General features: G+C 39.0%; 1 protein-coding gene across 6 annotated transcripts in view; it reads left to right on the top strand.

The window, feature by feature from the left end:
- Nucleotides 1–17450, top strand: part of dmxl1 (Dmx-like 1) — a 201695-nt gene that overhangs the window by 121308 nt on the left and 62937 nt on the right. For all 6 annotated transcript variants that reach the window (XM_063068695.1, XM_063068698.1, XM_063068696.1 and 3 more), the window contains 3 exons: nucleotides 2405–2481; nucleotides 4641–4768; nucleotides 5159–5407. In XM_063068695.1, coding sequence (XP_062924765.1) covers nucleotides 2405–2481; nucleotides 4641–4768; nucleotides 5159–5407 — 454 coding nt within the window. The remainder of the gene's footprint in view (nucleotides 1–2404; nucleotides 2482–4640; nucleotides 4769–5158; nucleotides 5408–17450) is intronic.

A 17450-nucleotide genomic window follows, 5' to 3' on the forward strand; every position in this document is an offset into this window, starting at 1 on the left:
AAAAGATTAGGGTAATATTTTTCTGAGATTCTCTACCAAATGTACCTTAGCTCATTTTTTTCTTGTCACTTGCATTTTCTGCCCAGTTCAGTAAGTATCTTTAGTTGCATGTTATATGATCTGTAATGATATAAGTGATTGTTTAGCCACTGTTATTATCAATGGTTATTAAGCCAATTGCTCATGTGCTGCTAATTTGCTTTGAACTGGCTTCATCTTCATATGGCCTTTCTCTGTCTCATTCCTTTCTGAGTCTCTCTGTCTCCCCTTCAGGAGATAGATAACAACCAAGAGAAAACCATAGAGCCCTATTGCAGACATCCCACCCTGCAAAAACTCATTACAGGGAGGTAGCACCCCCGCCTCCCTGCAACCCCATATCCCTCCCCCCGTCGACCTCCAAGGGTGTATGTAATACTTTGTTCAGAGATTTTGTCTAATCTGTAAACCAAGTTGGGTATATGCGGCAAATGTGACATTAAAATATGTTATATTATCATATTTATTCTATTACAACTTTAAGCAAGTCTACAGGGAGTTTGACCTCATTACGTAGGGCATCAATAGCATAGCTCCTTAGCAGCTAGCCAGATAGTTTAAATCAGGGGTACGGCGGACCGGTTTAATATTGACAACATTCTTGTGGACCAGCCGACCCCGGGGGTGGGGTGGGGTGGTGTTAAACGTGACAGGAATATAGGTGATACATCAACTGTAAGTCACTTATAAGTAGCTAATACACTCAATTTCATTTCTAAAGGGGTTTATCTAACAAATTTATTATTAAACACACAGCGCATATTTTCCTTGCATGAATATAGTGATAAGTCAATTATAACAGTGGTCCCAAACCTCCGGGCCGCGAAGAATGCAGCGGTAGCCAGAAAACACCCAGCACATCTTTAAGAAAAAAGCCGAAATAAACAAGCTAATTGATTAGGTGCGGCCCGGCATGTAAATATCGGCCCAGATCAGAAGCGACGCAATCGGCAATCACCTCTGATCTGGGCTGACATTTACATGCCGGGCGGCACCTAGTTAATTAGCTTGTTTATTTCGGCTTTTTTCTTAAAGATGTGCTGGGTGTGTTCTGGCTACCGCTGTATTCTTTGCGGCTCGGAGGTTGGGGACCACTGAATTATAAGTCACTTATAAGTCAATAGCATCATAACATTTTAAGTAACGTTTGGGTATTAAACACACAGCGCATATTTTCCTCATATGAACATATAAAATCCTTGCAACACACCAATATCGCTGAATCAGTGGGAGCCCTGGGCTTGTTTTCCTGCGACAACATGGTCCCATCAAGGAGTGATGGGAGACAGCGATACTTGAAGGGGGTTCATTATGTCCAGTCTATTCCACAATTTAGTTTTCGTTGTATTCATTGCAAAAAAACGCTGCTTTGCAGAAATATGTTGGAAATGGAAGCAACGTTTTCAGTGCTTTCGTGGCTATCTCAGGATACTTAGCCTTGACTTTGATCCAGAATGCCGGCAGAGATGTTATGTCAAACATACTTTTCAGCCTGCCGTCTGTGCAAGCTCGAGGAGTTGATCTTTTTCCCGTGCTGACATGGATGATTCACCGGGGACATTCACAAATGGGTCACTGACCCATTCCTTTGCACGTCTTGGGTCACCGATAACCTCGCGTGCATTCAAATTCAACAGTGCGTGACAGGGAATGAGGAAAGGTGCGCTGACTCATATCGCCAAATCATATCGTTTCCTTGCGGCCCGGTAGTTGGGAACCACTCCTAGCACGAAGAGAGACCAATCAGGGTGCTCGCTCTCGTTCTCCCTCTCCCTCACAAAAAAAATCTATTTCCGGGATATTGTATATAATTTCCGGGTGTCAGGGAGCCACTATAGATATGCGGGAGACTCCCAGAACTTCCGGGAGCGATAGGATGTCTGCTATTGTTATCTCAATTTCATTTCCTCCCATCTTTCTTCCTTTAAGGACTGCATTCCATTTTCTCAGTTTCTTCATTTCCATTGTATCTGTTCTATTGATGAGACTTGCACATCTTCTAAACATTATGCAACTTAATTTTCAAAATGACATAAAACAAATACGAAGCCTTTCTGTGCAACTGTTTTCCTTGCTCTTCAATTACCTACTACCATTTCAATTTTGGATAACTTGGTTGAAGTCTTAATGATAGGTTTATTGCTCTCATTACTTTCCTACATAGGTCAGTGTACTGTAATGTGTACAAAATATAAATGAAACACATTTTATGTTCTTAATCATATCACTAGAAACTGTTGAAGTAACTGTCTCTCCTAACGAGCCCCCGTGTATAGTGGTTTTCTACTTTGTTTTAGTATTATGTGTTAATAGTGTGTGCATTGCTGTTTTGTCAAGTCAATACTAAACTTCTTTAATTTTTCAGATCCATGTATTGCACACTATTGCTGCTTCACTGTCAGCATGTCTCTACCAGTGTCTTTGTGATGGCCACAGTAATAGGTAAGTATAAACACAGTGTATTGAGTTAAACCTTTGTACCTTGTCAATGATTTTTTCCCCTCTTTGTGGAAAAAAGAATTGTAGTTTCATTGTTAACATCAGGTGTTGTTTGGTATCCACAGCCTCAGGCATTGAAAAACTACATCTGACTTGAAGGCTGTATTAGACTGCAGCCTAAAGTTGTGCACCATGCATTCTATTTCAGTTGATCGAGCATTAACAATGAATTTGAACTTCCAGTATTGTTATACCCACAAAATGCTGAAGGAGCTCAGCATGCCAGGCAGGCCATTGGGTTCTGATGAAGGGTCTCAGCCTGAAATATCAACTGCACTCTTTTTCATAGATGCTGCCTAGCCTGCTGAGTTTTGTGTGTGTTGCTTGGATTTCCAGCATCTGCAGATCTTCTCTTGTTTGATCCAGCTTTATTTGCTTAATTAATTGAAGCATTATCCCAAGTAAAATTTATATTTAAGCTAATCTAGGTTTGCATTTAATTCTATTCAAGAAGATTTACATTGATTTCTTCCAGACGTTTTAAACAAGTGATTGCTCTGAACAAAATTAAGAACCTTGAGCTTCCCTTATTGTTTTATTTTTGTTCCTTCTCTTACAATTCAAATAATGTGTATATTGCTTTAACTGCTGCTTCTGCAGTTATGTTGTGTGTCCTGTAACAACACTGTTGTCAAATTCAGTTTCCCATCATATCCCTCTATCATTTTTATTTTGTTACCATATTTTTCCTTCCCACCACCATTTCCATTCCGTCACTTATCTGTGCAACCTGTTGAGACTTGCATACCCATCAGCCAGCAAATCCCTCCTCCTCACCCCAATTCTTCTGCCACCAATGTCACTTGGAGCAATTTATACTAACAGGTAAGCCTACCAGCACACCTTTGGGATGTGGGAGGAAACCAAAGAAGCTATGGGAAGCCCACTTGTTCACAAGGTAAATATGCAAACTCCACACAGACAACATGCAATGTTAAAGATTGAACCCAGTTCATAAGAGCCATATAATATCAACACTAATTATTGTGCCAGAATTTTGTTTTATTTGTGATTTCTTCATATTCAGCATAATGGAAGTTGATATTTACCTTCCTTTTGATAAAACATACCAGGTTGCAAGTATAAACCAAATTTATGATTCTTCTTTCTATCAGTTACTTCTGTTTCCCTGTCTTAATCTTATTGCCTCTTTTCCTGATCTTCTATCCCACCATTTCCACCCCTCAGAACCTTTCTTGCCTTGTCCCATGATGTGACCTCTTCATATGTTTCATTGCATCTCTTGTGCTTGAACTCATTCAGTATTTCTTTAACTATGCACCTCTCCCCAGCTCCACTTTGTTTATCACAAAAATTACATCATTCACACATTTAATTCTGTCTTGTATTTTTTTTTCTTTTATGGTACCTACTTTAATTCAGTATGTAATGCTAATCTTGTTTGCTGATCTGCCAGCAATTTTTCTACATGAACATTTTTCTGTTCCTCTCACATACACTCCACTTTCAATAACCCTGTACATACATTTTTGTGCTGCTCTCTATCAAATTAAATGATAAGACAATTATAAATAACATTTTTGTTTAACGTTTTGTTTCCCCCACTGTTGCGGCAATACAAACCAGAACTGCGAACCTGTAGATTTGTTAGACTTGCATGACATGCCCCCAGCTCCAATGATTGCTCCTAAATTCGAATCCTTTATTCCATCTTTTATTAGCATTAGCAAACTTACAATCTTGAAGCGGTGAATTTAAGCATACCCAAGTATAAGCTAAGCATTATTCAGCAAAAGATACGACCTCCATCGGTACCAAGGTATAAACTGCCACAAAATAGACAAGAATACATAACTTATTCCCTTCACTTTTACCACACCCCACTCATGTGACTAGTTACTATAATAAACACGCAACACAGAATTCAAAGCAGATAGGGAACAGATACATGGCTCTTACACATACTTTATTCACCTTTAAGTACTCCATAATATTTTGTGCGCTGTTACTCATTCTCTTCCACTCAGTTTGTTCGTCTACATTTTATCCTCTGCCTAATTCGTAATATGATTTGTAAACCAGCAAAATAATGTAATCTAATATTTTATTGTAAAAATAAACACATGCTTTGTCTGTTACAGTTCTTTATATGCAAACCAGTTCACTGGAATGGTCTATCAGAGTTTTCTGTTTACACAGCAACGTTCAAACAGAACAGCAAGTTTAGATGGCTCTGTCACTCCCAATACATCTCCTGACCAGTGGCCAGGTAGTTTATGTGTTTAGATTTTTGATGCTATTCTTTTTACTCACTGGTGAAAAATGTTTTAAACATGTAATTTTTCATGATGCCTCAATGCAGTTACACAAGTTTTATTTAGATTCTGAAATGGGTATGTTAGAAACTGATGCCATATTTTTCCATTTAATTTCTGGAATATTCATTACAACAACTTACTTGCTTCCTTGGAATGCACACATGTTAAAATTTTGTTCTCTATTCCTCTTGGCTCTGTTAGTTATTCAATTGGTAATATTATTCTTTAAAAAGCAAGTTACCAAAAGACTTTGGCAGAGCTACCAAAAGAAAAAAAATGTCAAATGATCACTGAATATGAAACAAATCTTAACATTCATTCCATTATTCTCTAATTCACAGGAATAAAAGAACTGACTCAGCTCTTAAATTCAGCTGGAGATGAAGACAAGCCCAAGTTAACAGTCCTGCTTTGTGAGGTGTTGACAGCAGTTTATCTTAGTCTTTTTGTTCATGGTTTGGGCACACATTCCAGTAATGAGCTCTTCCATATTGTAGCTCACCCTCTTAACAGCAAAATGTGGGCTGCAGTTTTTGGTGGAGGTGCTCATGTAGCTACGAAAAATCAAATCAAGACTACACCTGTCACAGGTTGGTTGATGTTACTTCACCTTCAGTATGTCCAGATCGTATTTGTACATATTATTAATTTTATTGTAGTACAGCAGTACTTATGAAGTTGGTACAATAGCAACATAAAATAAATATAATACTTCAGAAGCACTTTATCAGAATTGATTGTGGGTCAGAGCCAAGCATAAACACAGGACAAAGCAATAACACATGCACAATAGAAGCAAACTATTTAAAAGACAATAGTGCAGCCATGAGCAATCAGCAATTAGCACAAGCGTCAATAATCAAACTGAAATGAGTGCAAATGAGCAGACTGCTATCAACAGAACAAGGGGAGCAGGAAAGACCATTTGGATGTTGCGTTGGGACAGTTAGGGTATTACACTTGAGAGAATTTTGTTCAGAAGCCATCCCCATCCCCCACATGGGTCATCTGTTGTCGGCCCCCAACCAACACATATTCCACTCTCCCCTCCTACCCCTCCTCACAATCCCCCACCCTGCTCTCATGACTATACCCCTTCCCCACATGAAACCACCACGGTGGGCTTCACAGCTGAACAGATGAGAAGACAGCTGAAACGTCTCAACCCAAGCAAGGCTGCAGGACCGGATGGTGTCAGTACCAAGGTGCTCAAAGCCTGTGCCCCTCAGCTATGTGGAGTACTTCGCCATGTCTTCAACCTGAGCCTGAGGCTCCGGAGGGTTTCTGTGCTGTGGAAGACGCCTTGCTTCATCCCTGTGCCGAAGATGCCGCGCCCCAGCGGCCTCAATAACTACAGACTGGTGGCATTGACCTCCCACATCATGAAGACCCTGAAGAGACTGTTCTGGAGCTGCTCCGGCCTATGGTCAGGCCACACTTAGATCCCCTCCAGTTCACTACCAGCCCCGACTAGGAGTTGAGGATGCCATCGTCTTCCTGATCTGTGTCTACGCCCACCTGGACAAGCCAGCGAGCACTGTGAGGGTCATGTTTTTTGACTTCTCCAGTGCGTTCAACATCATCTGTCCTGCTCTGCTGGGGGAGAAGCTGACAGCGATGCAGGTGGATGCTTTCCTGGTGCCATGGATTCTTGATTACCTGACTGGCAGACCACAGTATGTGTGCTTGCAGCACTGTGTGTCCGACAGAGTGATCAGCAGCACTGGGGCTCCACAGGGGACTGTCTTGTCTCCCTTTCTCTTCACCATTTACACCTTGGACTTCAACTACTGCACAGAGTCTTGTCATCTTCAGAAGTTTTCTGATGACTCTGCCATAGTTGGATGCATCAGGAAGGGAGATGAGGCTGAGTACAGGGCTACGGTAGGAAACTTTGTCACATGGTGTTAGCAGAATTATCTGCAGCTTAATGTGAAAAAGACTAAGGAGCTGGTGGTAGACCTGAGGAGAGCTAAGGCACCGGTGACCCCTGTTTCCATCCAGGGGGTCAGTGTGGACATGGAGGATTACAAATACCTGGGGATACGAATTGACAATAAACTGGACTGGTCAAAGAACACTGAGGCTGTCTAAAAGAAGGGTCAGAGCCGTCTCTATTTCCTGAGGAGACTGAGGTCCTTTAACATCTGCTGGACGGTGCTGAGGATGTTCTACAAGTCTGTGGTGGCCAGTGCGATCATGTTTGCTTTTGTGTGCTGGGGCAGCAGGCTGAGGGTAGCAGATGCCAACAGAATCAACCAACTCATTTGTAAGGCCAGTGATGTTGTGGGGATGGAACTGGACTCTCTGACGGTGGTGTCTGAAAAGAGGATGCTGTCCAATTTACATGCCATCTCGGACAATGTCTCCCATCCATTACATAATGTACTGGGTGGGCACAGGAGTACATTTAGCCAGAGACTCATTCCACCGAGATGCAACACAGAGCGTCATAGGAAGTCATTCCTACCTGTGGCCATCAAACTTTACAACTCCTCTCTTGGAGGGTCAGACACCCTGAGCCAATAGGCTGGTCCTGGACTTATTTCCTGGCATAATTTACATATTACTATTTAATTATTTATGGTTTTATTACTATTTAATTATTTATGGTGCAACTGTAACGAAAACCAATTTCCCCGGGGATCAATAAAGTATGACTATGACTATAACTACAGGAAAGCAGCTTCAAGATTACAGGTAGTCCTTCTGGTAATGGACTTGTAACATCTCCTTGATTGCAATTTGGTGAATAGTTGATTGCTAGGGTGGATGGAGTCAGCAGTAATTTTTGAGCTCTTTCACCCTGGCAATGAACAGGCCTTTTAATGTCTAGCTGACAGTTAGTGATTTTCTCCATTGAGTATCACTTGCTGCAACGTGGACTTGGAGAAGGAGGAGGAGGTGGTGGGAAACCAAACGGTGATAGAGGTGGTCACAACACTCTCAATGATCAGTGATCATTAATTTCTGGGGGAGTGGGGAGAGCATGTAGGGAGTTGTTGGTGGAAGTCAATTCTCATTTCCACTGACTTGATAGCATAAAGTGCCAAGTTGTTTCGAGCACACCATGCCTCAGTAAGGTTTACCTCTCCTTGAAAGCAGGTCATATCGCTATTAGAGCTTAGACCAACTACAGAAATCTGTGAACTTTAGGACTTTAATGGGTTGGCCTATGGAGGTACAGTCATTTGTATAAAGTGAGAACAGGAGGAGTGAAAGAACACAGACTGGGGAGAGTCTGTGCTTATAGACATTGGATTGGACATGTAGGTGTCCTGACTCTGGTGGAAATGTAAAACTGTCTCCTATGTTCTAACTCTTTTTGGAGTGGTTCCTTCTTTAATTTTCTTTGAGTGTTCAGAACACTTTATTGCATTACAAATTAATTTCTATAACAAAGAATAGAAATGAAACTTTCATTCCAGTTGTCATTGGAAAACTAAAACTCTATTTAATAATATCTTCTGTTAACAGTCTAACTGTTGTTCAAGAAGATGAAGATAATTAACAAGTTTTCTTTATATTTCCGTGTGAAGTCTCCTTACGCTTTTTTTGCTGGAATACTCTCAATAATTTTATTAAATGTAAAGCACTATGGGTAGGGCTTTTTGCTTAGTTTGCTATGAATAATGGCACAGAAAATAATTAACATTGAAATTGAGCATCATTTATTTTATTTTTCTTTTATTTAGCAATACAGTGCGGAGTAAGCCCTACCGGCCCTTCAAGTTGCGCTGCCCCAGCAACCCCGCAATCCTGATTAACCCTAATGTAAAACAAGAGAAAATGTGCAGATGCTGGAAATCCAAGCAACACAAAAATGTTGGAGGAATTCAACAGGCCAAGCAGCATCTATGAAGAAAAGTACAGTTGATGTTTCTTGCCGACACCTGAAACGTCGACTGTACTTTTTCCAGAGATGTTGCCTGGCCTGCTGAGTTCCTCCAGCATTTTGTGTGTGTTGCTTAGATTTCTAGCATCTCTTGTTTGTGATTTGATTACTACACTGCAAAGTCTCTTCCAGGGATGCCTACCCTGCAGTTGTAATCTTCCCTTCAACAGGAATTCAGTGAAACCCTGTCTCACTGTTCCCCTTCTGACCTCTGCTACTCTCCAGTCAGTCCTGCCGAAGGGTCTCGGCCCGAAACCTCGACTTTACTTTTTTCCATAGATGCTGCCTGGCCTGTGGAGTTCCTCCTGCATTTTGTGTGTGTAACCCTAATCTAATCACGGAACAGTTACAATGACCAATTTACCTACTGGGTATGTCTTTGGACTGTGGGAGGAAACGGGAACACCTGGGGAAACCCCACACTTTCCATAGGGTGGACGTACAGAGACAATGGCAGAGGAATTGAACTTCCAACTCCAGGACACCGGGAGCTGTAATAATGTTGTGCTAACTGCTACACTACTTTGGCACTCAATCATAATGTGCAATAAAACAACATTTTCTTATTAAAGAGCATCTTAAATATTCTCCAAAATGATCTTATCTTAGAGATATTGTTGTAGGATTATGCTATTTCTGTAAAAAAGTGAATTTGTTGTGTCAGTCGTTTTTATGAATGGTGTTATGATATTCACTAACTAGGTTGATTCTTTTTACTCTGACCTTAGTTCAAATAGCGTACAGAAGTTTAGAAGATTTTGTACAACCTATAGCCTAGTGTACGAGGATTATCTATGCACTGCATTGCAATGTGCTCTATTTCACAGAACTGATTTGATATAATGAGTTGACAATGGGACGATGTTGAAATGAATAATCTCAATGATTAATTGGTTTTAATATTTGCAGAACTATCTTGAACTTGTTTTGCAATGATTCTTCATGGCTCAGATATGTAAATAATTGTTAAATGTATAATACTGCGGTGTGTATATTTAGCAAATTTATTACAATATTCAACTTTTCAGTATTCATGACAATATTCATGACAGTATTCATTGACCACTACAAATCCAGTATGATTGGGACCTATGCAGTGCCGGATTAGTGGTTTTGCCAAATCACAGGTGGTTAGTTTAGGATTAAATAAATAAACACCTCTAACCCACTTGATGATCACCTCACCTTTGATTAAAATAAAGGAAAAACAAACGACAAATGAAAAAGCGATTCGTTCACAAATTCCTGTACTGGTCTGCCAGAGTCAACTGCACTCAGTAGCCATTTCATAAATAGAGAGTGATATTTAGCCTTCAGAGTGTAATATGCCATTTTCCTGTGGTTGAATTAATGACGTATGGTTAGATGGCAGGTAGATACCATGAATATTATTCTTTATCAAGAGTTCTGTTTTTCAATGCGCAGAGCAGTTATATAAAATCAACATTATCGTACAGTTTTTGTCCAGAGCAACAGTGTCATAGTGAGCTGTCACTTCTGGAACAAAGTTAACGTTCAAACCATTCCAATGTAATATCTGTTATAGTCTGTCCTTTTTTGTTGGCACGGTAAATTACTGGAAACTGCTTCATACCTTTAAAAGCTTTTGGTCGTAAACTTTTGCCAATAACTAACAACTTAACACCTGTGCATTCTTGCAGCATTACAGCAGCCCAACACAGTGACACAATCTTTTGATGCTTTATAACCTGTTGATTCTGCATTCTCTGTAGCTAGTGTTCGTCTTGGACTACAACACTAATATAAGGCAGTTTCATCTGCATTGTAGACCTCTCAGGACTTAATTTTTCATCAGAAACTAACTTAGCAAACTCATCAACAAACTCAACAGCTACTTCCTTGTACACTGCACAGAATTTTTGGCCATGTCGTGCCTGAAATGTCAAAGCCACCCTTTACTGTAATCACACTCATAGCTCAGTCCTAATTCTTCATGAAATCATTTTGCTTGTTCTTTCACCATCTCTCCTGACAGTTCTACACCTTTGCTGATGCAGAGTTTCAACCACTTTATGGGAACTTTATCTAGTTGTGAACATCTTCCGTCTTTCATTGTTTATGCACATCTGTTTTGTGTTTGGTTCACTGTCAGCAAAGAACTGGAGCAACTTTTCTTTTTGTTTCTTTACATCATAAACTATGGAAAAGCCAATGTTGCATATGCTTTCACAGGCACACTACTGTCAAGTTTTTCTGAGAACTTCCAGCTTATCTTGTATGGTTATCGTATGATGTTTGCACTTGACACCATGAGAAGCACTTCCCTTATTCAATAAAGACGTGACTGGGGCTAGGTAAGCACAGGTTAAAAAATAAATGCAGAGTAGCACAAAGGAGTTGCTTCTTTTAGAGATTGTGCCAACATCTGTTTCTGCTAGTGGCACCACCAAAACAGTGGCTACAGTTGGTGCAGTGACGCAGAAAATTTGAAATTAGTCTGGCGAAAATTTTGTCTCAACCAGTGGTGGAACTGCATTCCTGATTGACGATTTAGAGGTGGTTGACCTATACACGTATTTGTTTAATTTGACTATTATAGTACCTGTACATTGGACATCTAGGACTTCATGGTGTAATCTTAGAATTTATGTTGTCTTTTGGGGAAGCATTACATGAAGAGATGGAAGAAATTTGGAATTTTCTTTCATAAATGCTTGTTAATGCTGGTTTATTTAAGTTTGGATTTTGGATTGAGGCAATTGTTAACCAGTTTTGGCAAAAATGTGAATATATACGGAAGTAGTCATACACTATGCCGCTATTGACTTCCCTGATTGATGGAAGATTCAGATTTAGAATTTTTTTTATCACATATTCATTGAAACATACAGTGAAATGTCATTTGCATTAACAACCAACACACCCAAGGATCTACTGGAGGAAGCCCACAAGTGTCACCACACATTCCACAATGCTTGTCAGAAAAACACAGAACACAGCAAAATAGAACATACCAATCAACAAAGCAACAGCAGCAAAACCTGTTCCATCCCTCCCTCCCTCTCAAGGCAAATAGAACAGACAATCTTTGGCCTCCAGCCTCTGATAGATTCATGTATTCACAGACACTGAGCCCCGACTTCTCTAGTGGACACTCAGAGATGTATAGACTTGGGGCTTCAGCCACTGGGTCTCGACTTCTATACTTCCATTCGACCTTCCCACTTCAAGCCTGAGCTCCAATCCACCCAGGACTCACATGATGACGCATGAGGACCCTGTACAAAGGCTCGAACTCCAGTCCTTAAATGCTGGATTCAATGATGACAGGACCCAGAAAACTAAGCCTTGAACTCTGCTCTCACTGATGACGGGACCCCAAACATCTTTGCCAGTTTGGCGACCGGACATGTGACCACACCCTCACAGCTGGGCTTCGAGCATATAGCGGAGGTTTAGACTCCAGCCTATTCTGAATTTCCTCCATATTCCTGTCCCTAAACCCTAACCTCATCCCTAACTTCCCTCTCTGTCCCCAAAACCTTCCCAAAAAAAAGTTATCAAAATGGCACTGAAATTATGAGGTTAATGCAAGCAGATAGTTTTCACTGGGTTTGAATGAGACAAGAACTAGAGGTCATAGGTTAAGAATGAAAGGTGAAATATTTAAAGGGAACCTGAGGGAGAATTTCTTCACTCAGAAGGTAGTGAGAATGTGGAACGAGCTGCTAGTGGAAGTAGTGGATACAGATTTGATTGCAATACTTAAGAGAAGTTTGCAAAAGTGCATGAATGGGAGAGGTATGGAGGGCTATTGTCCAGATGTGAGTTGATGGACTTGGCAGAATTACAGTTCAGCATGGATTGGATGGGCAGAATAGGCTGTTCATTTGCTGCAGTTCTCTCTGACTCTTTAAAGTGAGTAAGGAAATTTTGAAAAAACATTGTGTGACTTTGTATGGTAGTGGGAAGTATACTGGATGCTGGTCACCACTCTATCCCCTAAAATAAAGCTAAGGAAATAGAGAAAGAGAAGAAGAGAGTCTGAGATGAAAAGATGAGCAAGAAGTAAAAATTGGCTACCTGGATGATTTCAATCATCATTATGATGAACAGTGTTCTGGGAGAATTGGTAAGGAAGAAATCCTGAGTAGAGTTGGAACTTGAATGTTCCACATAGGAGAGGAACAAAAGTTGAGTCAACACACAATCACATAGCAGCACCTTTTGTTTAAAATAAATAAGTGGAATTAAAGGAGAGGTCTTTCGATGTGAAAATGTTAGGCAGTGAAGAATTATGGTGGAGGAGATGCTGTCTGGTTCTCTGTTCAGTGAGAAAGTAGAAAGCATTCAAGTGGCATACATCAAAGTTGCTGGTGAACGCAGCAGGCCAAGCAGCATCTATAGGAAGAGGCGCAGTCGACGTTTCAGGCCGAGACCCTTCGTCAGCATTCAAGTGGGATAGGTGAAAAATTAAACTGTTGCATGAGGAATTGAGATGTTAAAGTGATAGAGGATGTCATTCATGGGTGTTGCTTTTGTATATTTACATTAGCTTGAGACATTGAAAGGAAGTGGATCTGGGGCTGTTTTGTTTTTAGTTTTCTTGGACTGGAATATAACAGCACTTTCTGTTGAATTACTTGACTATAATTATAATCTCCATGCCTTCATTTTCATCATTAATAATATGTTGGGTTTTCTAGACGCCTCCTTTAAGGCCTAATTCTATACGTTAAGCAGAATCTTTATTTTACTTGCAACATCAAACCAGGGTTTGTCTAGAAATTTTAAAAAAAATGCCAAAAGCATTTTAAAAACAGTCTCAATGTGTTTTTTATATTACCAGTGAACGGAGTTATCATTCAAGTTTTTTTTTTAAAGTGCTTAAGAATGATAAGCTAATAAACATCTACTATTATTCAAAGAATCTTTCCAGAGTTTTGTAATCAACACATTTGAGCATTTGGTTATACAGTGGATTCTGGTTAGTTGGGACACATTGGGACTAGTACACTTTAGCCATAGTTTCATGGAGCAAGTTAAAAAGGTGTTTTAAAAAAAAAAGACAAACTACCATTTAACGGAGTAACAAATTATGTACTTAATTGAAATACAGAACAAATTAGAACACTACTGTGTGCATTAAAATTGTGTATTAGTTCCTAATAGTTATCAATGGAGGAATTCATCCTACATGCTCTGCTGTGCTCCTTGGATTGATCGTAAATGAACAAAATCAGCGCAAGCTCCTAGTACAGATAATGGGCTGCCTTCATTGCCTTCCTGCATGAAAGTAATGTGGTGATCCAGCAATACATTGCTTGACATCCTATAACACGCATACACAACTGATGCTATTTAAAAACCGATCACTCTAAGCACAGTGTAGTGTCTGGCAGCAAACCAAGTGCAGATGACTGATGCTAGTTAGAAACTGTTCAGCAACAGTCTCCTGTCCCAATTAAATGGCATATTGTCCCAAATATACAAAGGGAATCCCAGCTACTTTCTGAATCAGTTTTTGTTCTTTAAGAGATGTCACAATTAACCGATGGCCCAAATAACTGGAATCCACTGTATTTGTATAGGCAGTCAATAACACCCAGTTCTTCCCTGAAAAAATTGTAGCATTGCTTTTTGAGAAATGGATGTTTACCTGTGTAGCTTTAAGAAGAGATGCATTTGCTAAATGATGAAAGACATTGTTCTGATCTAAAATAATTCTTAAAGAAAATATATGTAATAGATAATATAAAACCACTGTAAACACTCTTTAATCTTTTACTGTCTTCAGTTCAATTCTGAACTTCTCTTGTGAAATGTTAGTCCAGAGCTCTATGAGGAAACTGTTTGAGTGCAATTCATAATGCATGTTAGTACACTTTCATAAATCAGCCCGTACAAATAAAATGGAAAATTCAGGAAATATGCAGCAAGTTGGGCAGTACACGAGGAGAGGGAAAGATTCAAGCTTTTGAGTTGTGATGAAATGTTAATTTTCTCTCTCCACAGATGCTGCATGACCCAGCTATTTCCAGCAATTTCTATTTCAATTCAGATTTCCAGCATCAGTAAAATTTATGGCCTTACTTTGTTGAATTACTATTAAAAAGACTATTTAAAATAGACAGTTAGGGGATGACTTTTGTAGATTATATTTTTAAAAAATTAGTTTGCATTAAGTTTAAGATAAACTTGTACAGTTGAGACAGCATTAAGGCACTTCCTGTAGAAATAACATTGATGACTTAAAATTTAAATAGCTAGATAAAATGAGTAAATAATACTTTCCTGGTATGCCTCCAATGTAATTAAAAATTAACTGCATTAAATTTAAAAGTAACCATTAAAATGCAAATTGTGCTTCTGCTATAATTTTGTGCTTTGGCCAAAGATTTCCCTGTTAAAATATTATAGTCAAATACCATTTTTTAATGTTGTAGATGAGTTGCTGTTCACTTAAGACAGTATCAGCTCTTTTTATTCCTCAAAAGTGCAAAAGTTATCTTGTAGTTACAGCAGTTCCAAAAACAAATGTACCTTCTACCAACTTGATTGTTTCTGAAAGAATCTGAATCCACAAATGCTGAGTGTAAGTTGCTTCATTGCTGGTGCTCTGGTGATCATATTTGATGTTCAGACTTTTTTTTCATATGTATTACAACATATACGAAAGACTTATTTTCATAGAGGAAGTCTTTACTTTGTTATTTTCATATTTCTCTTTGCTTCATGTTTTTCCACATCATTCTCATTGCATTTCCACGGGTGAGATAAAAACAGTAGAGGCGTTAGAAGAGTTATCTGATCCAGAGCTGCAGATTGATCCCTACCATTTCAGTATGTCTAAGGCTGAAATAGTTCAGGTTACTGGTGAGGTTGGTGAGTAGATACTTGGACTGCCTTGTATTTGTGTGTGTTACGGCTTTTCTAGTTAACTAGAAACAATCAAGACAAAACCTACTTGTAACTAAATATTGTGAAGGTACCATCACATTTGAACTAACTGATTTGAATGCATATACATTCTTGCACAATTGTCAGTCATTTTCAAGCAAAGAAATACTTAATGTTTTATTGTTAATCTTGTCATTTTGATCTGTGTGGGCTGCAAATCATTATTTTTGCAAGGTGGATTTTATATCTTCTCATGTTTAAAAACAGTACATTAAAAAAAAAACAATTATTAGGGGATGAAATCCAAAGAAGAATAATGATTCATCTATGGCTGAGTAGAGCAAAGCAGTGTACAATCAAAGGAAAAGTTTATAAAATTTCCAGAGAAAGCAGCAAATCTTAAGAGTTGGAGCTTGGTAAATGAGGACCAACAAGAACTTAATAGATAATGGCAAGTAAACTATGTAATTAGACTAACAAGAAACAGAAGTAGACTTCGAGAGCTTCTACAGCTGCATGAAAAGGAAAATAAAATTTGCAAGGGCAAACAGAGGTAGCCAGGAGAATGCAGAGTACAGAATAAAGAAGTGGCAGAGGAATTAAACAAATGCTTTGTGTCTGTTTTCACAAAAGAAGACTCATAAAGCCTACCAGATATAATTGGGAATCATGGTTCTTGCAAGAATGAGAAACTGAAGGAACTGAGAATTTGTCAAAAACAAAGTATCAGAGATGTTAGTGAACTTGGAAGCTGTTAAGTTCAATAGCCAGTGATCTATATTCCAGAATGTTAGTTTGAGAGCTGGTGGATTCTCCAGTTATTATCTTCCAACATTTTATGAAGTATGGATTTTTTTCTGTGGATTGGCAATGATCATATATGACACTACTGTTTTAAGAAAGACGGATGAGAGAAAACAGGAATCAAATGACCGGTGAGCCCAATGTCAGAAGTAGGAAATCGCTGAAATATGTAATGAAGGAATAATGGGATTGAACAGAATCCAGGTGGATTTCAAAAAGGAGAATAATGTTTGACTAATTTGCCAGGATTCTTGAGTGTGTGATTAGTAGAGTTGACAAAGAAAACCAGTGCATGAGATGTATTTGGTTTTTTCGAAGGCTTCCACGCTGAACATTAGAATACATAGCTTGGGAATTACTTACTTAAAAGAAAGTGAAGAGTGGGAATAAATGGATCATTTTCATATTGGCAGGCTGTGACTACTATGGTTACTCAGTGACTGGTGATTATGTTCTAACTATTCACAAACTAGTATCACAAGGGGACCAAATGTCAAATTTCCAAGGTAGAGTATGGAAGATGATATAGAAGAGAATACAGACAATTTGAGGAAATGGCAGAATGTCATGTGGGACATAACTGAAAAGGAGAATATTCATTAAATAGCAAGAGACTGATAAATTTGTATATAGTTCACTGAAAACCAATATGCTGGTGTAACAAGCAAATGTGAGGACAAATGATAGTCTTATACAAGGGAATTTGAATGCTTGAGTAAGAAAAGTGTGTCAAAGATTCACTTAGTTCAAAATGTGGCAGGTCTAGCATGTGAGTAGAGTACAAAGGTGTTCTCAAAATCAGAAGAATGAAATCTCTCATTGAAACTTAAAATTTCTGAAGTGCTAGATAAAGAAAGCATGTTTCCCCCAGCTAAGAGCTCCGCAACACCAGAACACTGTTTAAGATTAAGGGGTAAGCTATTTAGGACTTGAACTTTTTAAGTGGCATGAACTTTTGAAATTCTTTACCCCAAGGGTTGTGGAGGCTCCATTATTGTTTTTTTTCCCCAAAACAGATACATGTATTTTCAAATATTAGGGGAAATTGGTGGAAATGGGCATTGTTCTAGAAT

Source organism: Mobula hypostoma, chromosome 16 (genome assembly GCF_963921235.1).
Source record: "Mobula hypostoma chromosome 16, sMobHyp1.1, whole genome shotgun sequence".
Classification (NCBI taxonomy): Eukaryota; Metazoa; Chordata; class Chondrichthyes; order Myliobatiformes; family Myliobatidae; genus Mobula; species Mobula hypostoma.